Source organism: Ochotona princeps, chromosome 2, assembly GCF_030435755.1.
Source record: "Ochotona princeps isolate mOchPri1 chromosome 2, mOchPri1.hap1, whole genome shotgun sequence".
Classification (NCBI taxonomy): domain Eukaryota; kingdom Metazoa; phylum Chordata; class Mammalia; order Lagomorpha; family Ochotonidae; genus Ochotona; species Ochotona princeps.
Genome location: NC_080833.1, coordinates 4,556,582 through 4,580,732, shown reverse-complemented (window position 1 = coordinate 4,580,732; position 24,151 = coordinate 4,556,582). Strand labels below are relative to the sequence as shown.

General features: G+C 46.1%; 1 protein-coding gene across 9 annotated transcripts in view; it reads left to right on the top strand.

Annotated features, from left to right (window-relative positions):
- Positions 1-24,151, top strand: part of RERE (arginine-glutamic acid dipeptide repeats) — a 375,029-nt gene that overhangs the window by 241,980 nt on the left and 108,898 nt on the right. For all 9 annotated transcript variants that reach the window (XM_058674765.1, XM_058674761.1, XM_058674739.1 and 6 more), the window contains 3 exons: positions 7,095-7,143; positions 10,572-10,696; positions 11,593-11,692. In XM_058674765.1, coding sequence (XP_058530748.1) covers positions 7,095-7,143; positions 10,572-10,696; positions 11,593-11,692 — 274 coding nt within the window. The remainder of the gene's footprint in view (positions 1-7,094; positions 7,144-10,571; positions 10,697-11,592; positions 11,693-24,151) is intronic.

The window sequence follows — 24,151 nt, the reverse complement described above, 5'->3', positions numbered from 1 at the left end:
CAGCAAGTTCTCGTGAGCTCAGCACATGCGCAGTTCACTGTTGCCCCCTGCAGTCCCAAAGCTATTGCCACAGTGCCCAAAATGGTGCCTGCCGTACACCATTCTTGATTTGCTGGCCGTCAGATCCGAAGGCTATCCCAGACCTGCCCTGAGTGGAACCCGTAGAATGCCACGTTGTTGCAGTTCACTGAGTCAGAAATGAGCTCACTCCCAGCTCAGCGCATGCTCAGTCCTCTCCCTCGCCCTTTCCTCCTTACGCAAAATGGTGGCCAATTCGGCTCTAGGGGGCTGACTGGACTGTGAAATCCACTCTGTTCTCGCACTGCCTGTCTGAGATCTGCTGCTCTGTCTCTGCTCCTGATCAAATCAAATGGACAAGCAGAACGGACAGTTCTTTGTCTGGGTTCACCACCCAAGCTCCCAGTGAAAGTCCCTTCCCACCTGGTTGCTGGTGGAGTTCTGGCTGCTGGTGGAGTTCAGATCGCCGTGCTGGAGTATCAGTCTCTGCAACACCACACCGTTGCGTCCGCTGTTTTCCTATGTCTGTCAGTCTCCAGGTACCCCTCTGCTGTTGTTCTGTCCTTTTCTATTTCCTGGAATGTGTCCTCTCTGCTTCATCCTGGTTAAATGTTTTTCCATCTGTATAAACGTGTCCTTACCCTATTCCGCCATCTTGATTCTCCCCCAGGCTGTCTTAAGCACAGCATATAAATATCCAACTTTAACTCAAATAGGTTTTATGTTTGTTACAGATAGATTCATAATTTTCAGACATTTAAGCCACCTTTTTTAAAAAAAAAAGATTTATTTATTTTTATTGCAAAATTGGAGATACGGAGAGGAGGAGAGACAGAGAAGAAGATCTTCCATGCGATGATTCACTCCTCAAGTGGCCAGAACAGCCGGTGCTGTGCCGATCCGAAGCCAGGAGCCTCTTCTGGGTCTCCCACGCGAGTGCAGGGTCCCAAGGCTTTGGTCCGTTTTTGACTGCTTTCCCAGGCCCAAGCAGGGAGCTGGATGGGAAGTGGGTTGCCGGGATTGGATGGGATCCTGGCATGTTTAAGACGAGGACTTTAGCTGCTAGGCCACGGTGCCGGGTCCCCACCTTTTTTTTTTTTTTTTTAATCATTTTGTGTTGCTTGAGTGGAATGAAAACAGAACTGAAACAAAAGGATGTGGATTTTCCTATTTCTCTTTGTAATAACTTGTATTATTTTGATTTAGGGGCTCATTCACTCTGCCATAGAGGAGGGTGATTGGAAACTCTGGCTGGAGAGCCAGCTAAACTTGAATTTGAATTCTGGATTCTCTACTTGTTAGCTGTATAATCTTGAGTAACTGGATGATATCTGTTAGCTTCAGGCTCTTCATCTGGCCAAGTTAGAGGTTACCAAACATCTGTGGGACCAGGTCATTTTAAGATTGGATAAAATGTAGCTTGTACACGGTAAATGTTTACTGTATAGATGAGCTGCTTTAAGGATGTCAGTACTGTTTACAAAGTGTAAAGTGGAACTGCTGCCTCATAGAGTGGTGTGACTGTTGGTCAGTATCCCTGTTAGTATTACTGTTAGTATTACTCTCAGTATTATTGTTAGTAATACTGTTAGTATTACTCTCAGTATTATTGTTAGTATTACTGTCAGTATTACTATTAGTATTACTGTTAGCATTACTGTTACCATTACTGGTTATTGGTCTTTCCTCGAATGAAGAGCACCCTGGCTTTTCCTAAGCAGAAACTTTTGTAGCTGTTTTGTTTGGAGTACAGGATAGAGTAAAATCTGAACTTGTGGGCGGAGGCTGCCTTGCCTGTTAGGAGGCTGCTTGGCATGCCTGCATCTCATTTTGGAGTCCAGGGGCTCCAGTGCCTGCTGTTTCATGCTGCTGTGTACACCGAGCAGGTGCACTTCGTGTCAGCCACCAGAAGACCTGGACAGAGTTCCTGTCTCTTGGCTTCAGTCTGGCCCCAGACCAAGCCCTTGTAGGTGTTGAGAGGAGTGAACCAGCAATGGGAGAGCTCTCTGTCTCTGTTACCAATTTAAAAATACATGCAGGTTTTGTAATGTAGTACTGTAGAGTGCCTAGAATGGAGTGTGCAGATGTTAGCTACTGTCCTTAATAGAAAGAGAACTCTGGCCTCTTCTAGATGAGAAGCATTTTGAATTTTAGCCTCCAATATTTTTTCTAAAGTTCAATATGTGTTATAATCCATGGTCCTCAAAGCATGGCTTGTGGACCCAGTCATTTCTTGTCTTTTAAATACTCTGTGGTGAAGTACAGAGACCATGGAAGTCTACTCCTGTGGTCACGGGAGTGGCCCTTGTGCTGTGCAGAAGCCCTGGTGCAGGTGTTGGCACTGTTGAGTTGGAAGCTGGAGGAGCCCTCTTTGTTCCCGGACTACTGTTTCTCTTGGGAAGAAAGCTGACAAACATAGTCAGCTGGACTTGTGTTCCTGATAACTGAATGGAGCTGTTGCTTCAAGCAGGAGCTGGTAGTGTTTGCCCGTGATCAAATGTAAGCTTAAGGTGAGAATGCAGGCATGCCTCCTGTGGGCTGCTTTACTCCTTAAGTGCCTGGGGATCAGGAATTCATGGGTGGCAGGGAGCCAGCTCTGAGCCATCTCCTGCTTCCTCCTGTAGTTTTTTGTTTTGTTTTGTTTTGTTTTAAGATCTATTTATTTTTTATTGGAAAGTCAGATATACAGAGAGAAGGAGGGATGGAGAAGTACATCTTCTGTCCGCTGGTTCACTCCTCAAGCGGCCGCAATGGCCAGAACTGACCCGATCCACAGCCCGGAGCCAGGAACCCCTTTCAGGTTTCCCACATGGGTGCTAGGTTCCAAGGCTTTGGGTTGTCTTCCACCACCCTCCAAACCACAAGCAGGGAGCTGAGTGGGAAGTGGAGCAGCCAGAATATGAGCCAGTGTGCATTTGGCATCCTGGTGCGTGCAAGGCAAGGACTTTAGCCACTGGGTTGCCGTGCCAGGACTCAAACTCAGGCACTGCAATATGGAGGCAAGCAGCTCAGCCAGGGTCTTGACCACTGTGCCCGGCGCAGGCTCTGAGTAAAACACGATTTCTAGTAAGCTTGTCTACGTCACTCTGAGCTTCCCAGCTTTTCTACACCTAAAGGGTTTAAAAAAAAGATACCGGACAATAAGATGATGGACTCTATGTTTGGTATATGCTTGCAATGGGGGAATCTCAACTGAACTTGAACTGTGGTTATGCAACAAGGTGGAGGAATCCACCATGGTGGGAGGGTTTGGGGAGGGGTGGGGAGAATCCAAGTACCTATGAAACTGTGTTACATAATACAATGTAATTAATGAATTAAAAATAATAATAATAATAATAAAAGATACCACATATTGAACTGTGTCTGTACTTTAAAAGATCTGCAGAAGCGAGGGAACCAGGGTGTCCCATAGAAGCAGTGCATGGCATTATGGATTTCCTGTGTGAGTAGATGAAGCAGAAGATCCATTCAAAGGCAGGACAGACCGATAGGTTCTGACCCCTGACAGACCCAAAGGATCAATGCAGAGTGATCTTGTTTAGAGTGATATTGTGTGCACACCTTTAAGAAACTCACTCGTGTTTTGCCATCACACTTCTCTGGTCCAGTAGTACACTTCAAAGGTGTTAACCAAAGCATTATGTTGCAATGGGTTGCAGGTAGACATACATAGGGGCCATCTTCTTTTTTCAAATTCTTTATCTTTTAACTAGTTTTTGACGGATTCAGTGTGGTTTGAAGATACAATTCTAAGTACGTAATGATATTCCCTTTCCTCCTTCTTTAGTTCCTTGAGCAGGCATTTATGAGATTAACAAAAATGTGAAATAGTGCCTTTACATTTCCTAGATAATTAGCAATTACTTAGAATTGTATTTAAACAAGTTACTATGTAATGAGTTTACTGCTTTTTTGAAATTCAGTAAATACGTATTTCAGAATTCTCAAAAACACAAATTCTTTGGCAGATTCAGTAATGGTGCTATCAGGGAGATGCTGTATTAGATGCCGGGGCGTAGAAAGGACGCGCTGTGTCTCCTCTGGCAGGGCAGTGGCCACAGTCAGCGGCCAGGGCATCTCGGGAATGAGACAGGGACCGTACACACTCCGTTTAGAAAGTGCTTTGGGTGACCGCTAAGGGCAGGTAGGGTGTGTGTGTGTGTGTGTGTGTGTGAGAGAGAGAGAGAGAGAGAGAGAGAGAGAGGCAGACAGCTGACTGTTTCGCCACAAGCCTGCCTCTTGTCTTTCACCTAGATGTTCCAACAGTTTCTGTGTTAAATGTAGCCATCATTCTTTAATGGGATATGCCACTTTCCACTTTTTTATATTTTAGACATAATCAATAATTAAAACATAATTTATTCTGTATTCCTTAGTTCTTGACTCTGGTAGCCTAATTCCAGTGTCTGCATCTCAGATTCTGCTTTTGCTGACAAATACTATATTCCATGCTGTGAGGCACGACGTTGATTTATTTATTTTTAAAGATTTATTTTATTTTTATTGCTAAGTCAGATACTTAAAAAAGGAGGATAGACAGAGAGGAAGATCTTCCATCTGATGATTCACTCTCCAAGTGACCGCAACAGCCAGTGCTGCGCTGATCTGAACCCAGGAGCACGGAGCTTCTCCCAGGTCTCCCACACGGGTGCAGGATTCCAAGGCTTTGGGCCGTGCTTGACTGCTTTCCCAGGCCACAAGCAGGGAGCTGGATGGGAAGCAGGGCTGCCGGGATATGAACTGGCACCCATATGTGATCTCGGCACGTGTAAGGTGAGGACTTTAGCTATTTGGCTACCACACTGGGCCCGAGGAACTGATACTTAAAAACAACATATAGTTTAGAACTAATTTTGCCATGAAGAGTAGTTAGTCTTAAATGATTTTTTTAAATAAAGATTTATTTATTTTTATTGGGAAGTCAGATATACGGAGAAGAAGAGAGAGAGAGGGAAAGATCTTCTGTCTGTTCATTCACTCCCCAAGTGGCCACAATGACCAGAACTGCGCCTATCAAAAGCCAGGAGCCAGGAGCTTCTGCCAAGTCTCCCATGTGGATACAGGGTCCCAAGGCTTTTGGCCATCCTCAACTGCTTTCCCAGGCCACAAGCAGGGAGCTGGATGGTTAGTGGAGCTGCAGTATGGGATCCATATGGGATCCTGGCACATGCAAGGGAAGGACTTTAGCCACACTGGCCCTAGTCTTGAATAATTTTTAAGAAGGTTCTTTGTTTTGGTTTTGTTTTATATATTGTAACTTGGTTACATTACTAATTCTTTAGTTATAACTTAAAAGACAGAACCATTTACCAATTTAGGATGTTTCTTTTCTTCCTTGATTGGAGATGTGAAGAGACAGAAAGAGTGTGCACCCAAGAGTGAAATGTCACTGTCGGGTCCTTTGCTGAATGCCTGCTTGACCAGCATGGAGCTGGGCTGACTTTGAGAGCCAGGAACTCGATCTAGGCTTCCCCACTTAGCACAGCCTTCTTGGTGCTGTTTTCCAACAAGAAGCAGCTAAGCATTGGGCCAGCTCCATGATCTGATAGTGTAATTCTCCAGCAACGGTGCTTCCGTCCCCTCTGGCTGCCAGCTCATGTCCCCACTGCTCTGTTTCCCACCCAGCTCTTTGCTAACGTATTGGGAAAGCAACAGAGATTGACCAGACCCATGGGGGAGACCTGGAAGAAGCTCCTCCCTGCTGGTTCCTGGCTTCGGATTGGCTCCGCTCTGGCCATTTTGGGAGTGAACCAGCGGATGGAAGATTCTCTCTTTCTTTCTTTTCTCTCTCTCTCTCTCTCTCTCTGGAAAATCTTCCTTTCAAATAAAAATAATTTTTAAAAAGGAAGCAGCAGAAGCTAAGCTGAATAGAGGAACAGAGCAGGCATTGCCCCGAGTCCGGCCGTCTTCCTTGCCTGCCCCTCCTAACCGCCCTGTTTCCGGCTGGTAGTCCCTTCTTGTTGCCCTGCCTCTGGCCTCAGGTCGCTTTGGAACCTGGCTGCTTTAGAGAATGTCTCCTCTCAAACCTTCCCGACTTTTGTAATCCTCACTATTTCTTCATGTTTCTGCTGTAGTGACTGTGCCTGGGCTGATATTCTGAGGATGGGTGCTGTCTTTCAGCTGCACTTGTAACGTTCCGATAGACTGGGCCACAAGTCTTAGTTCACTCTGTCACTCTTCTCTCTTCCTTGCTATGTCAGCTGCCCCCTTTTGCTAAAAAGAAAGCTGTTCATGCAAAAGGTTGTTAAATTAAAAGAAGTACTGAAACCAAGGTCCCTGAAGTAACTTTTTCAAAATCGTGGGTGTCTCTGGGTCCTGCCAGGCCCTTTGTTTCCTTGTGTCCTGCAGCTTAGGGCAGGTTAGGTCACAGTCACCATGCAGCTGTCAGGCTTATAGGCCTTCTCCTTGGTCTTACCCCAAGTTCTTTGTGGTTTTGAAACACAGTGAAGGTGTCGTTGCACAGAGAAAAAAAGGTTTTTCCTGAGCTGGCCTGCAGGCTGCAGGGTTCCACGTTGTGAGCCCAAGAGCACTCTGGACCTGTGCAGTGCCTGGGGACAGAGGGATGGTAATAGATATTCATGAGGGCCTGGCGCGAAAGCCTAGTGAAGAAAATCCTCACCTTGTGTGTACCATGGTCCCATATGGGTACCTATTTGTGTGCTGGCAGCTCCGCTTCCCATCCAGCTCCCTGTTTGTGGCTTGGGAAAGCAATTGAGGACGGCCTAAAACCTTTGGATCCTGCACCCGCGTGGGAGACCTGGCAGAGACTGGATTGCCTCAGCTCTGGCATATACGAACACTTGGAACCAGTGGTTGGAAGATCTTTCTCTCAGTGTCTCCTTCTCTCTGTTATTCTGGTCTACCTTTGCAATAAAAACAAATTTTTAAAAATGTATAGACTTCATGAATGAAAAGGAGAGAATGCCACACTCCTTAGATGGTACAGAGGACACAGAGAACTTTAGGAAAAGTGGAAAAGCTACTTCTTGGAAGTGAATGACTTTCCTTTAAAATACACGGCTGCTTATGTGGGAACCACGTTGTGCTAACCTCCTGTGCTCTTTCTGTGGCAGGAGGCTGAACAGTACCCAGGGAGAGATTCGTGTTGGTCCTAGCCATCAGGTAAAGTGAATTTTAGTGGCTTTTTATACAGTGTTTATATCTTACTTTTCTGTTTGCTATTATTCTACTAAGCAGTATCTTTGAACTGTTGATGCTGTAGGGAATCTTACCAAGGCTTTTTTTTTTTTCTTAAGATCCTCACATACATACTTTCACAAAATGTGATGAGTGCACACAGTACAAGATTTATGTTCTCAGACATTTTTGTATACAGTCCTTTATTGTGTGTATCCATCATTGCTGTCCCTTTCAGAGCTGCGGTTACCCTGTCCCAGCCCCCCCTCCCTCCTCCGCCCGGCAGTCAGCATTGCTTGTCTTTTCTGCCTTGTGTACTTGACTCCCTTACCTCACAGGAAGTGAAGTCACACAGTTAGTCCTTGTGTGGTCACTTCCTCGCACTTGGTATCTGTCCCCAGGGTTTTCCCATGCGTAGCACACTGCGGAGTCCCTTCCTTTTGGGGCCAAGTGATGCTCTGTTGTGTGTGCAGTTCCCTGTAAGGATGCTTCCCAGTCCCAGGTGCGCCGTGTGCACCCGTGGCAGCTCAGGTTCTGTTGAGCTCGCTGAGACGCCTGTTTTTTATCTCAGGGTAGGATGCTGTGACCGGCAGGTCACCTTGCAGGCCACCCTGGCAGTCAGGACTGGACTCGGCTGTGCTCCTTTGGAGTTTTCTTCTGTGTGGCTGTCCCCTAGGGCTTGGTCTCAGCCTCAAGCTGCATTGCACCATTTCCAGTACAAGCTGCTTTCTTCCTGTTTTATCTCTGAACACTCTGTTCTGTGATTATATATTACTGGAAGCAATTATCCTTTCTAAATGCACATAAAATCATGGTGTAACGTACAAGGAGTGACAACCAGTGAATGTGGAACATTATCATCCTTCCTGTCCCCTTTGCAGCAAGTACATCTTCTCCAAAACCTTCCCAGAAGAACCTGTTTCTTGCTGCCGTGATTTGAGCCATGTGTCCATTTCTAAATCATGAGAAGATGTGGTGGGCATGAGGGCCGTGTGTGCCAGTTGAGTGGCTGTGGATCTGGGGAGTTGGTCGCCATGGTCATTGCGTCATGGCCCAGCAGCCTGATGAGGCCGTGGAGGCTTTCACAGTGGTTTGCCTGGTTGCTTGTTTTTCTTTCTAGATTGTAAGCATTTTTTGCATATCATTCATGTTTTTAGAGAACTTGCTTGGCACAGGAAGTTTCTGCTGGCGACTCTGGCATCCTATAGGGGTGTTAGTTTGTGTGCTAGCCGCTCTACTTCTGATCCAGCTCCCTCTGAAGGCCTGGAGAGGCATCTGAGGTGTTTGCACTCCTGTGCCTATGTTGGAGACCTGCATGAAACTCCTGGCTCGTGACTGTTGGCAACCAGTTGGGAACCAGCAGATGGAAGGTCTGCCTGCCTGCCTACCTGTCTTCTCCCTGTCTCTCAGTAACTCTGCCTTAAAAAACAAACAAACAACAACAACAACAAAAAACCACGCAGAGAATGTTACCAGGAACACAGCAGTCATCGAAGGCATCTCACTTCCAGTATGTGTTAGCGCAGAAGCAGGATGGAAACTGCTCATGCAGGTGGAAAGCAGCTCTGGAGGAGTCCTCTGTTCCCCACGGCACCCTCTTAGGGTTGACTTGGGGCCAGTGAAAGTGTAGCTGTTCTTGGAGTGGCTCAGTGAAGTGGGCCTGACTGCTGCTCCAGACTGCGTTTGAGACTAAAATCTAGTACTTTCTTGGTATCTGCAGTTGCTCTGGCCATTCTTCTGCACTGTGCTTTCCCACCCACTTTTCTCCCTCTTTGTGTTTCTAATGTCTAGAGTTTTGTTGTTGTTGTTGTTGTTGTTTAAAGGGCAGTTTATTCACTCCCAAAATGACTGCAACAGTTCTGGTTGGGTTTTACCAAAACCAGGAGCCAGGAGCTTCTTCCGGGTTTCCTATGTAGGTGCAGGAACCCACATACTTAAGCAAACTGCTGCTTTTCCAGGTGTATGAGCAGAGAGTTGGATCACAAGTGGAACAGCCAGCAGTGGGATGCCGGCAACACAGACGGCAGCTCAACCTGACGAGCCACCATGTTCTGGCTGTAGTCCAGCATTGCCATTGTGTGTGTGAAGCAGAGCTCATTGTGCACGCACCACAAATGCACGCAAGAGTAGTGCTTGGTTTGGAGAAAGCCTGAGATACGTTTAGTGGCATCAGAGGCAGCCTGTCAGACTTCCTGAGGTCATGTTTTAAAACTTGAAAAACCAAAATTTAATAACATGAGGTTCCACATTAAAGTGATTTACGGAGTTTTAGAAATTGGGAGGGTGTGTAGACACCAGTTCCCACCCGGCATGGCAGCATGCCCCAGGCCAGGCAGCCCTGCCTCCGTTTCCCCACAGCATTCTTTGCTCCTCAGTGCACTGCCCCTGTGTGTCACCCCACGGGAAGAGCCCCTGCCGAGTGTGGCTATGCTAAGCACCTGGAGCAGGGCCATCCAGCTTGGGCTATGGTGTCTTACTGTATGTGGCTACTGGACTGTGCAAAATTACGTCTGTGCTGCCTATTTCATTCCTGTGTGCAGTGTTGCCTAATCCTCCGCCCTCTTGCATGAGTGCTGTGCACACCAAAGCTTCCTAACTCAGCTGTGTGCTGAAAATCTGTGCAAGTCTGCCCATCTTTTGACTATATCAGAGCATGTGTGTCTTGCAGATGCTGACTTGGCACAGCTCTCTGCCATGGGAGCCACAGTGTGTTCTCCTGCTCTGCGCCAGCAGAGGAAGGAGGTGGAGATGCCAGAGCTACTTGGAGTTCTTTTCATGCAGTGAGGTGTCCATCTCTTAGGCATGCTGTTTATTCTGCTTAGATGATTTATACAAAGAATATTTCTGCTCTCACAGAAAGTTCCAGTAAACTATTTCCACCTCCCCAAAAGAACTTTTATCCTGATTTCTATCCCTATAAATCAATTCAAATGTGCTTTTCCTGCTGACTTTAATACTCCATGAGTTTGATGCTGACCAGGACTTACATATTCCTGTTGATTTGCTTGCGAGTAACACTAACCTAATGGGATGGCTTCCTTAATTTTTTAGCAAATATTTGTGGGTGAAGTTTCATTTATATGTGTATGTTTTTCGTGTAAACTGTTTGCATTCCTAAGAAATTTATTTTACTCACATGTTCCTTTCTGTTTCACTCTGGGTCACATGGGCACTAGTTTACTTTGACTCTTTTGCTTCTTAGCCGGACATTAAACGGCCCATTGTGAAATCTTTGGTGAAAAGGTTCAGTCATACGACCCAGGTGTGTTTAAACAACCCACTGTTCTGCTGGGAATTTTTGTTACCAAAACAAGGCAGCTTGGTGACTACTGCGTCTGTCCCCAAGAACCCTGTCTGCTAAGTCAGCTCTGTGTGACACCAGCCTTGATGGCCTTCTCCTCGCTGTCTTTCAGGCCAAACTTCCAGATTTGCAGCCATTTCCTTCTCCGGATGGCGATACTGTGACCCAGCATGAAGAACTCGTCTGGATGCCTGGAGTGAACGACTGTGACCTTCTCATGTACCTGCGGGCGGCCAGGTGAGGCCTCTTCTGTGTTTGCACGGACTCCTGGGGCATCTTGTGTTTTTACTGGGTATTGCATGACGTTGAGTTTGCTCTGTAGGAGGCCCCCTACTCTTCTTATCCTGTCACGACGTCTCTGTCCACCTGGCAGTATACGTATGGGCGTTATCCACACCTTGGTGGAGTTCAGTCATTCTACCCGTCTCCTACTTTGTGGCTGTCATTAGTACCTGGTCTGAGTTTGGCATTTCGCATGTTACATGTGCCATGAATATCTTGTAGAACTTGGAAATGTAGAAGTGCTTAAATTGCAAAAGGCAAGGTTATACTTGTTCCTAGCATTCCGTGGGACAAACAAGAGAGCTTTCTTTGTCTGCTGTGATTTCTGGGACATACGTAGCCCCAGCTGTGTGCCACGGAAACCTGTGAAGCACGGTCAGGGCATCTGCGCTGTAGCCCTGGCTGGTGTCTGCCTGGAGGAGCAGGGCGGGGGAGGATCCAGGAGAGACAGGGCGTCTGGGCTGGTCTTCAGTCCCTGCACGCAGACAGCTGACGTTCAGCGGGAGAAGAATCAGATCTCACATGCCCACATTTCCTGTGTTTTCTGAATGTTTCTTTGCAAGTGTTGAAATCCAGGGGCGTGTCATGGCCAGTAGATTCAGATTACCCATGCACTCAAACCTAGAGGCATGGTCGCCAGGAAGCACAAGAAGAAATCACACAGCTGCACACAGCTGAATGGAGCAGGACTTGTCCTGAGGCGGGAGGGGCTCCCTGTAGCAGAGCTTTGGGGAGAGCCGAGGCAGGACTGAAGGCTCTGGCAGTTCATGCACTTTGTGGGCTGAAGATGCGCCCTGCAAGTTAAGGGTTACGTTCTGCACTGACCAGGGAGCCCACTTCTCTCCCCTCAGGAGCATGGCTGCCTTTGCTGGGATGTGTGATGGAGGCTCCACGGAAGATGGCTGTGTCGCTGCGTCTCGGGATGACACCACACTAAATGCACTCAACACAGTAAGTTTCTGGAAGTCACTGTGTGCAAGAATATGGCACGTTTTCCTTTTGGGCTGGCTGTGGGGACTCTGATGTGCATGCAGCATGCGGTAGCGGGGGTCTTAGTGACTCCGGTGTGGCTGCGCTGGGATGGGTAGATGAGTTGTGATCCTGAGTTAACCTTGGGCTCAGGGACCTCAGGCCAGTGATGTGACGCTTGCAGGTTCATTTCCTGATCTCTGTGTGCTACAGGTTTGTGGCGAACCTCAAATGAGATCCTGGTAACAGTGCTTGGCGCTTTACGAGATGTCATAGAGCTGAGTACTGAGTGTTCCATGAGGAGTTCATTAACTTCTCAACATGCCTCTGAGGTTCCTTACACTGGTTCATCGTTTTAATCACAAGGAGGTACATTTGGAGAGAGTTACAATCCAGGGTCAGTCAGAAGAGGTCTGGGTCCAGAGCGGTGCTTTGGTCTGCAGTGGCCCCAGGCCTTGCGCTCGGAAGTACATGGAGCCATAAATATTTCACATGATCGTAGAAGAAATTTAAGTTGAATATTTAAGTTGTAACAGTCTGTCCAAAATAAAAATTAAGCAAGACTAATGTTAGTGAGTTAGTTTCTTGGCTCATTTCCTTCACTTCTCCCAGTACACGTGTTCAGAATAGCAGCTGCTGCAAACAGTAAGGTCACTTAAAGTGGCTGCTGGTTGCTGATGGAGATTTCGCTTTGTCCTCAGGATATGTCCCAAAGGGCTGTAATGGAAATTTAAACTTACATAAAATAATGCTTATCCGTGTGTTTCCTAAAATGAGATCAGTTCTTAAGGAGTTTTTAATAGTCTAACCTAGAATCTGGTTGGTTATGTGTCCTTAGGACATAGCACATAAATAAAGCAGTTCTTCCATTGAGTAACTGTAATGAAGCGCCTGTGTGATGTTCGCCTTTTCCTCGGAGTCACTGTAGTTGGAAGGAACTTGTGAGGATCATCTGTTCTAGTCTCTAAATAGACATGAACCTGAGGCTTGAGCTGGCCAGCTGACCTGCGGCATACCCGCCATCCAGAAGGCTGCCTGCACAGGGCAGTCCTCCCCTACTGAGGACCCTTCTCCACGCAGTTTCCACTGTGGAGCCTGCTCTTTGGGAGCACATGCAGATGGCTGCGTGATGGGGCTGATTTTTATTGCTGCTCTGATTGGGTTTCTTGGGTGTTACATAACCTTGTAGTTGTCTCTTGTATGTTGGGTTGAGGAAGTGGGCTGGGTTCTAAATAACTGAACGTTCTTTCACGTTTCAGTACTTTCTTTCCAATTTATTCTTTTTTTTCCTTTTTAAGTAAGGGCTGTTTAGTGTAATGATGAAATCAGAATGAGCTTTCAAGGTTATTTTACAAATGAAGAAACAGACTCAGAAGTTGATGTTGTGAGCTGTTCAGTTGCTAGATGAAGGGTGTGTACGTTCAGAGTGTCTGTGGGAGGAAGTGTTTCGGTGGGGTTTTCCTTTTGCATAGAAGCAGTATGGGGAAAGATCCCTCTTTCACGATTGTGCTCATCAGGTGAATTTTGAATAATGAAGATTTTGCCGTAGTTAATTAAATATGCTTATCTTTGGCACTTTTATTTCTTTCCTTCTTCCAAATCCTCCAGGAATTCTGCAGACTGTATTTCTGTGCAGAGACAGTTGAGGCTGCGCTGCTCATGGTCCTTGAGGACCGTAACCCCCCTCCCCAGGGCGTCCCAGTGCGCAGCTGGCCCACACTGTGCGGGCCAGGGTGCCACAGGTTCCCCGAGTTACACAGTACTGCAGAATGATGCACCCTCTGCTTAGTTTGTGAGCAGTAGAGAAGTTTGGTGCTGTGTGAAAGATCTACTTTTGTTGTTGTACTGTCTCACACAAAGAGCTGTAGACATTTTGTTTAATGAAAAATAAGTGAAATGAACAGATCTGCGAAATTAGTGTTCCAATGCTTTTATAAAAGCAGGGAGGGGAGGAAGAGTGAGAGAGAGATGCATTCTGTTAGTTTACCCTTCAGATGCACACAGTGACTGCGGTTGGACCAGACAGCAGGAGCCTGGGCCTGGCAGTGCAGTCCCTGTGTGTTAAGTGGGCAGCAGGTGCTCAGTGGTGCCTCGCTGGGAGTCAGAGCCAGAGCCAGCGCTGTGACACGTGCCGCGGGGATGCCAAGCTAAGCAGAGCACCTAACCTTAGAGTGATAGGAGATTTGGGATATATAAAGAAGTAAATTTACAAAGGTGCCTACATTATATTTTTTAAACTCTATTGATTTCGGGGCTTGGCGGCGTGGCCTAGTGGCTAAGGTCCTCACCTTGATCCCATATGGCCGCTGGTTCTAATCCCGGCGGCTCCACTTCCTCTCTATCTCTCCTCCTCTCAGTATATCTGACTTTGTAATAAAAATAAAAATAAATTTAAAAAATTTAAAAAAATAAACTCTGTTGATTTCTTGACATAAATAGCAGATTTAATACAGTGTTAGGTATTTGTTGATTTAGTGGTCTGTACATTTAAAATAGACAAAACTTGATAGATAGCTATGCTAGAGTGTTTTAATGTCCTGGTAGGACTGTTTAAATATAAGTGCATTTAACTAAACAATTGTATTTTTTTAAAGCTTCAATTGCTATTAGAAAAATTCCACTTGTCAATTTTTGTGACAATGATATAGACCTGTTATCTATCTATCTGTTTTATATATTTGAACGGCAGATACTCAGGGAGTGGATAAAGAAATACAGAGAGATATTCCATCTTCTGGCTCACTTCCCAAATGGCCACAGCAACAGAACTGGGCCAGTTTGAAACCAGGAACTTTCTGGATCTCCCCCAGGGTAGGGCCAAAGCACTTGGACCATCCTCTGCTACATTCTCGGTCTATTTAACAGGAGCTGGATTGGAAGTGTGAATTCACCCCCATATAGGGTGCTGGAGCTGCAGGTACAGCCAAACCTGCTAGGTCACCGCACTGACCCCTAGACCTGGTTTTTAAATCAAAGCTTTTTGTATCTTGACTTCTTCTTATTATTATTCACAAATAAAACTTTTAGTGTTTTGAAGGTATATTTATTTTTATTAAAGAATTGCAGAGAATGAGGGAGCTAGAGCTTGATCTTCCACCTGCAGGTTTGCTCCCCAGTGGCTGCGCTGTCCAGGAGTGGGCCAGGCTGAGGTCGGCACAGCTGTGCCATGAATCTGGACTCTTGGGATGCCAGCATTGTAGATGATAGTTTACACCACTAGCCCCACAAAGCTAGTCCCTCAATTTTTAGTATTTAAGTTTCAAAACAATTTACTGTAATATAATTTCTAATAAACTGCTCTGACTTAATAATGATGTTTTTCAGGTATATGAACATGAAATTACTGTGGTAATGAAAATACAAAACAGGGCCCGGCACGGTGGCCTAGTGACTAAAAGTCCTCACCTTGAATGTGCCGGATCCCATATGGGCGCTGGTTCTTATCCTGGTGGCCTGCTTCCTATCCAGCTCCCTGCCTGTTCCCTGTGGCGGTTCAGGACAGCCCAAGGCCTTGGGACCCTGCACCCGTGTGGGAGACCTGGAAGAGGCTCTGGGCTCCTGTTTTCAGCTGCATATAACCACTGATGGGGTTTTTATCATTATATGAGAAGATTTTAGAGAATTCATAGAGAAATTGAATTAGAAAATATGTTTATTTTGGCACAGAAATTTTTAAATCCCTGTTCAATTTTTTCATAATACATGCTTGCCACTACGCCACCACTCCCCTTCAAAAATTTACTTATCTAATTGGAGGGCAGAGTTGGAAAGAAATCTTTCATCTAGGACCCGATGGCATGGTCTAGTGGCTAAAGTCCTTGCCTTGAACGCCCCGGGATCCCATATGGGCGCCGGTTCTAATCCCGGCAGCTCCACTTCCCATCCTGCTCCCTGTTTGTGGCCTGGGAAAGCAGTCGAGGACGGCCCAATGCCTTGGGACCCTGCACCTGTGTGGGAGACCCGGAAGAGGTTCCAGGTTCCTGGCTTCGGATTGGCACAGCACTGGCCGTTGCGCTCACTTGGGGAGTGAATCATCAGATGGAAGATCTTCCTCTGTCTCCTCTTTGTAGTAAAAATAAATAAATCTTTAAAAAAAAAAAATCTTTCATCTCTTGGCTGGGGCTGGAACAAGCCCAAGGAGGGAGCCAGCAGTTTCATCCTAGTTCTCACGTACGTGTGCAAGGGGGCCTAAGCACTTAAGCTGTCTTCCCTTGCATGCCAAGTGCATTAACTGAGAGCCGGATCAGAAGTGGTTCAGCCAGGACAAGAACCAGTGCCCATATAGGATGCCAGCATTGGCTTAACCCACTTTGACCCAACACCTGCCCCTCAATAAAGTGTTTTGAAGGCCTGTGGTATATGAATGGAATCCCACCTAATTTGGGTCTGTCTTCCGTCCCCGTGATGGTCTTGAGGTTTTGGTGTATGCCAGCCATTCCTGCCTTGGCGTTGCTGAGTAGTGTTGCCCATTGTGTGGATATGCACCATCACCTGACAGTGGGCATTGGGTTGTTTCCTGGCACTGTGGTGCGAATGTTTGGGTGGATATCATTATTTCAGGCAAATACCTGGGGGTGCAATCATGATTGTGTGTGTGCCACTTGGGGAGTGAATCAACAGGTGGAAGATCTTTCTCTGTCTCTGCTTCTCTCTGTAAATCTGACTTTCCAATAAAAAAAATAAATACATCTTTAAAAAAAGAAAGAAAAGAATTAACACATGATCGGGATCCTTTGGACATTCGTTTCATACCCGTAATCTTTAACTTAAATTCTTCCGCTTTCACTCTTTCTCCGTTTTGTGGAGTCTACATTAAATGGTTAATTTTCCCTGACTTAGCTTAAGAGAAGGTAGTGGCTTTTTTTGTTTGTTTGTTTTGTTTACAGGGTTTTTGATTTGTTGCTTAAAAGAGTAAATGGAAAAGTTGATATGCCATATGATTTCTTATTATGGAAATCCAATAAATTTCAGAACAGCACCTCTTATAAATCAGTCTTGACAAGTACCATTGAGAGTGTTTTATTGTAGAACACGTGCCTGCTGTATTAGTAATTAGAACACTGGAGAAGATGCCCAAAGGAAATCATCGGTTGTGGTTTTCTGATAAGATCTCTTCACCTGTATCAGAGTCATATGTCAATTTTGTCTTTTTCTTGTTTCTCTCTGATCTGTTAGATGCATGACCCCAAGTTTTGTTTAAGAAGTTACCAGCATGGCTCCCTTTGAGCTTATGACCCCAGAAAGTCCCCTTTATCCTAAAGATGCAGGACCGTGTCATTTGAGTGAATATGACCTTTTAAAATGTAACGGTTTAGTTTTTTCCCTTTACAAATATTCTATTCGAGTTGGACCCCACTCCCTTCATTCCAGGAATGCCAGCTCAGGCTGGGGTGGGTAGTAGATTATGGGCACCAGGAGTGGGCCCTGTGTCCCCTCCTGCAGTGCTCTTTTGTCTCCCTAACTTGGCAGCATCTGCTTGCTGCAGGCTCCTTTGCGCAGTCCTCCTAATGCAGCCCTTCCCCATCCAGGACTTGGCTTCGCTCTGGAAGCTTCCATTGCAGTTTGCTTCTTTTTTTTTATGTAACAACTTTATTGAGATGTGACTCACTTACTATATAATCCACCCATTTAAAGTGTGCAGTTTCATAGCTTTTAATATTCTCATAAGTTTGAACAAATGTCACCATAATCAATTTTAGAACATTAGAGCTGCCCTGAAAAGAACCTCATCCCCATTAGTGACTACAGCACTCCCTGCTTCTCCCCTGCCCCTCAGCCCTTGGCAACCACTAATTTACTTTCTCTCTCTATGAAGTTACCTTTTCTGGACATTTCATATAAATGGAATTGTGCACTACATGGCGTTTTGTGACTGGTTTCTTTCACTGGAATAATGTTTTCAGATTTCATCCATGCTGTGCTATCAGCCATGTGTGTATATATGTACCAGTTTTCTTCTTGATTAGCTCTGTTCTGTGTGTCTTCTCAGATGTGGCCCCCTGGGGCCAGTATTGTGATAGAGCAGGGTAACTTGCTGCTTGTGAATGACACCTGAGATGACGGCAGAGCGTCGCCCATTGGGCCACTGGCACTGCTGTGGGGGTGATGTGCTGTGATGGCCATGTGGGAAGGGAAACAAAAGATGGAAGAGCTTTCTCTGTCTCTGTCTGTATGGCTGTGTCTTTCAAGCAGATAAGTAAGTAATCATTTCTAGTTGTTTATTTAAATTTATTTTTATTTGAAAGGCAGATTTACAGAGAGGAGAGAGACAGAAAGATCTTCCATCCTCTGACTCACTCTCCAGATGGCTGCAATAGCTTGAGCTGAGTCAGTCTGCAGCCAGGAGCTTCTTCCGCGTCTCCCACATAGAAGCAATGTCCCAAGAACTTGGGCCGTCCTCTTCTGCTTTCCTAGGCCAGAAGTAGGGAAGTGCTTTGAAAATGGATTAGCCAGAACACACCATTGCCCATATGGCAGTGGACAGTGGGGAGTGGGCAGTGCTGCTCAGGAGTGTGGGCAGCTTAGCTTCTACCTTCACCTGGCCAAAGTCAGAGAGGGTTGATTGCATTAAGAAGCTTCTTTTGGTGTGATAGCCTAGTGGCTAAAGTCCTCACCTTGCATGCGTCAGGATCCCATATGGGCAATGGTTCATATTCTGACGGCCCCGTTTCCCATCCAGCTCCCTGCTTGTGGCCTGGGGTGGCAGTCAAGGATTTCCCAAAGCCTTGGGACCCTGCACACATATGGGAGACCCAGAAGAAGCTCCTGGCTCCTGGCTTGGGATCAGCTCAGCTCTGCTCATTGCTGCTGCTTGGGGAGTGAATCATCCGATGGAAGATCTTCCTCTCTATCTCTCCTTCTCTCTGTATATCTGACTTCCCAATAAAAATAAGTCTTAAAAAAAATAAAGCATTGACTGTCATTTCATTATAATTTTCACATTTTTGTATCAATAGCCTTAACACACTAAATATTAATTAAATCAGGATCAAAGCGCTTTTGTGCTTTATATTTAAGAAGATGTTTTGGAAAAATTATTCGTTGCTTCTTTAGTAATACTTGTAAGAGTTCGTGCTGTTTATGAAAGTGCAAATAATTGATAATTACCTAATTACATCATTGTTAGAACATATCAAGACTATGAATTTTTTTTAAGAAAAAGGTTTATTTTTATTAGAAAGATAGATTTACAGAGAGAAGGAGAAGCAGAGAAAAAGATCCTCCATCTGCTGTTTCACTCCGCAAATGGCCACAATGGCCAGAGGTAAACCAATCTGAAGTCAGGAGCCAGGAACTTCTTCTGGGTCTCCCACTCAGGTGCAGGGTCCCTGAATCTTGGGTCACCTTCCACTGCTGTCCCAGGCCACCAGTAGGGAATTGGAGGGGAAGAAAAACATCCAGGACCAGCACCCATATGGGATCCCGGCACTTGAAAGCAAGGGATTAGCCTGTTTAGCCACGGTCCCAGACCCAAACCCATAATTTTTTTTTTAAGATTTATTCATTTTATTACAGCCAAATATACATAGAGGAGGAGAGACAGAGAGGAAGATCTTCCATCTGATGATTCACTCCCCAAGTGAGCCGCAACAGGCCGATGTGCGCCGATCTGAAGCCGGGAACCTGAAACCTCTTCCAGGTCTCCCACTCAGGTGCAGTGTCCCAATGCATTGGGCCGTCCTCGACTGCTTTCCCAGGCCACAAGCAGGGAGCTGGATGGGAAGTGGAGCTGCCGGGATTAGAACCGGCGCCCATATGGGATCCCGGGGCTTCCAAGGCGAGGACTTTAGCTGCTAGGCCACTGTGCTGGGCCCCAAACCCATAAATTTTAAAGGGGCTTATAAAGTGATATGAATTCTAAAATATACTGTAAAATATTGACATTGTAAATATTTCTCATAGTATACATCTTATATTGGTTAGAGGTTTATTTAAGAAGCTTAAAATTTCATATTAAACTTATTTTGGAGGGGAGGTGAAGGAAGAGAGGGCATGAGCAAGTGAGTGCCCATGCGCAGATTCCCTGCAGAAGTGCCTGCAGAGCCCAGGGCTGCAGCTCAGGCTGGGTCCGCCCCATGCTGGAGTTGGGAGCTGAAGCCTCGGCTTCCTCCAGGAAGTGCCTGCAGAGCCCAGGGCTATAGCTCAGGCTGGGTCCGCCCCATGCTGGAGTTGGGAGCTGGAGCCTCGGCTTCCTCCAGGAAGTGCCTGCAGAGCCCAGGGCTGCAGCTCAGGCTGGGTCTGCCCCATGCTGGAGTTGGAAGCTGGAGCCTCGGCTTCCTCCAGGAAGTGCCTGCAGAGCCCAGGGCTATAGCTCAGGCTGGGTCCGCCCCATGCTGGAGTTGGGAGCTGGAGCCTCGGCTTCCTCCAGGAAGTTGCAGTGTTGGATGCAGTCTTCGTGACTGCTAGGCCAAATAACTACCCCTGGGGACTTCTTTTACAGCGTTTCAAGAATCTTCTTAAAAGACATATTTATTTGAAACGCAGAGTTCCAAAGAGAAAGAGGACTTTCATTGGAAAGTCAGATTTACAGAGAGGAGGAGAGGCAAAGAGGATCATCCATCCGTTGATTGACTCCCCAAGTGGCTGCAATGGCTGGAGCTGAGCTGATCCGAAGCCAGGAGCCAGGAACTTCTTCTTGGTGTCCCATATGTATGCAGGGTCCCAAGGTTTTGAGCCACAAGTAGAGAGCTGGATGGGAAGTGGAGCTGCTTGGATACAAACCAGTGTCTGTATGGAATTCTGGTGCATGCCAGACAAGGACCACTAGGCTACTGCTCTGGGCCCAGATTTTCATCTTTTATTTTTATTGGAAAGGCAGATATATATAGAGAGAAGAGAGGGACGGAGAAGAAAGTCTTCTGTCCAGTGGTTCACTTCCCAAGTGTCTGAAACAGCTGGAGCTGAACCAATCTAAAACCGGGAGCCAGGAGCCTCTTCAGGGTTTCTCATGCCGATGCAGGGTTCGAAGATGGGCAAGGACATGCTTAAACGGAAGGAGAAACATTTAATCAGGATGAAGCAGAGAGGACACATTCCAGGAAATAGAAAAGGACAGAACAGCAGAGGGGTGCCTGGAGACTGACAGACACAGCAAAGCAGCAGACACAACGGTGTGGTGTTGCAGTGACTGATACCCCAGCAGCATGCAGCTAACAGTGATCTGAACTCCACCAGCAGCCAGAACTCCACCAGCAACCAGGTGGGAAGGGACTTTCACTGAGAGCACAGGAGGTGAACCCAGATAAAGACCTGTCCGTCCTGCTGGTCCGTTTGATTTGACCAGGAGCAGAGACAGAGCAGCAGATCCCAGATGGACAGTGCGAGAACAGAGTGGATTTCACAGCCCAGTCAGCCCCCCAGAGCCGAATTGGGCACCATTTTGTGTAAGGAGGCAAAGGCAAGGGAAAGGACTGACCATACGCTGAGCTGGGAGTGAGCTCATTTCTGACTCAGTGAACTGCATCAATGTGGCATTCTAGGTTCCAACCAAGACAGGTCTGGGTAGCCCTCGGATCTGATGGCCAGCAGATCAAGAATTCTGGTAGTGGTACATCAGGCAACATTTTGGACACTGTGGCAAACTCTTTAGGACTGCAGGGGGCAACAATGAACTGCGCATGTGCTGAGCTCACGAGAACTCACTGAGTTCTATGGGGAGCGGCCGACCCCACATGGATGAGGGGCTTCAAGATAGCGGCTGGCCGAGTGCCAGGAGGCGAAACTTGTCCCGCCAGTTGGGCAGAGAGGAAGTCATAAGGATAGGCTAATTCTCCCTGGCTGCGATTGCTGGCCTATCAGATAGCACTCCATGGACCTCGTGCAGAAGTGATTGGTGAAGAACCGTATAAACAGCTCGCTTTCGGCAATAAACGGCCTTTTTGGTTCGCACTCTCGTTTTGGTTTTGTCTCTCCTTTTTGGATCGTGACATTCTGGTGGCCCTGACGGGGGGAAGAATTGGGAAGAAGGGTGGTGGAAAACGGGAGGAAGGGTGGCGAAGAAGCACGTAGGAAAGCTTAGACAGATGGGGCAGGAGCAGCGGAGCAAAGGTTTTAATATGGAGCCGCTTTTGCCAGTTTTTCCCGGACCTCCAAAAGTATTCCTCGTCATTTAGTGTCACTGCAGGGCGGCGACAGAGTTCAGTGGATTGCACTGGTCCCGCAGGAAAATACCAACTATGGCATCGTACGGGTCAAAATAGGTCCGTGTGGCACCCAGACCTAACGTCCAACAGGTTCCAGCAAGATCAGCACCACCAACAACCTAGCTATATAGGACACCTGGTGCCCCTCTAATCCTGGGACCTGCTCCAACCGGAAGTGGGAGAAAGGTTCCAAAGACAACGGGGCAGCCTCAGCACAGTATCATAGGAGGTGTAGACGGGTGAGCCAAGAGCTGGGGCTGTGGAGACCACGGTGGAAATCTAACAAAAGAACCCAGACCTGGAACTCACTGGAGGTTGTGGCACAAGTGGCTGCAAGCAAAGAGTTGTGTACCAACTGCAATAAGTAAAATCGCATTGTAGACCTGTGGGTGACACAGCTTAGAAACCTGCTCCAAGGAGAAAACTGCTAACCTTCAGTGAAATGATCAAGAGTAAAAGAAGAGACAAAGGCACAATGAATATTACTGAAAACTCTCCTGCAGAAGAGCAGAACCCACTGCCAACCTCCGAGTTAACTGAGGAAGACATCGAGAAAATGGGGACACAGAATTCAGAAAACTCATTTTAAAAATTCTGATCAAAAATGAGAAATACAAGAGTTCAAAGAATTTAAGGAAGCAATAAAGCAAATCAAGGCTGATATATCAGAAATTAAGAACACAGTAGAGCAAATTAAAAGTACAATGGAGAGTCTCCAAAGTAGAATGAAGAAAGCAGAAGAAAGAATCTCAGAATTGGAAGGTATTTCCTGTCATCAGGGGGAAGCAATCAAGAAGCTGGAAGCAGAGCTGGATCAGGCCAAAAAAAGTATTCAAGAATTGAAAGACACTATTAAGAGGCCAAATCTAAGAGTTATGGGAGTCCCAGAAGGTGCAGAAAGAGAAGCTGGGTTTTACAAATATACTTAATGAAATAATAAAGGAAACTTTCCCTAATCTAGAGGAAGAATTGGGAAACAAGATCCAGGAGGGGCACAGAACTCCCAACAGGCCTGATCAAAAGCGATCTTCACCACAACATATGATCTTCAAGCTCTCTTCAGTTGAACATAAGGAAAAGATCCTGAAATGTGCACGTGAAAACAATCAATTGACATATATAAAGGAATGCCAATTGAACTCATAGGAGATCTCTCACAGGAAACTCTATAGGCCAGGAGAGAGTGGAGTGACATATTCCAGATTTTAAAAGAAAAAAATTGTTGGGGTGTGGCGGCGTGGCCTAGCGGCTAAAGTCCTTGCCTTGAACGCCCCGGGATCCCATATGGGCGCCAGTTCTAATCCTGGCAGCTCCACTTCCCATCCAGCTCCCTGCTTGTGGCCTGGGAAAGCAGTCGAGGATGGCCCAATGCTTTGGGACCCTGCACCTGTGTGGGAGACCTGGAAGAGGTTCCAGGTTCCCGGCTTCGGATCGGCGCGCATCGGCCTGTTGCGGTTCACTTGGGGAGTGAAACATCGGATGGAAGATCTTCCTCTCTGTCTCTCCTCCTCTGTATATCTGGCTTTCCGATAATAATAAATCTTTAAAAAAAAAAAAAAGAAAAGAAAAAATTGTCGGCCTAGGATAACATATCCAGCAAAGCTTTCTTTTGTCTTTGAAAATGAAATAAAATTCTTCCACAGTAAAGAATAGTTAAAAGAATTTGCCTCTTCCAAGCCTGCATTACAAATGATACTTCAAGACATTCTCTTGACAGAGAGGAGGAATAGCTCCCACCAAAACCAAAGCAAATGGGCAGAACATCCCACTAAAATGACAACAGAAGACTAAACCAATGAACAACCCATTGCTAAAATGACAGGACCAAATTACCATCCATACATATTAAGCTCTGAATGTAAATGGCTTAAGCTCAATCAAACATCATAGATTAGTAGACTGGATTAGGAAACAAAACAATATCTATTTATTGTCTAGAAGAGACACATTTCATCAACAAAAGTCAGCAGAAACTATATTGCATGGGTTTTGATGTTTTCTATTTGTTTCATCTCTTCAAAATACTTTCTTCTGATTAAATCATAGATCATACAGTAGCATCATTTTCTTCAAGAAGGTTCTTGATTTTCATTTCTTCAGCTACACGTTAGTCATGTAGTAGCATGTTATTTAACTTCATGGTGTTGTTAATTTCTTTTTTCCCCCGGATGTTGATTTTGTTTTGTGGCTTTTCACTTAAGGGAATGTATAATAGCTGTGTAATGGAGACTCTTGTCTTATCTAGTAACATGTTATTTAACCTCATGGCATTGTAAATTTCTATTTTTCTTTCTGTTGT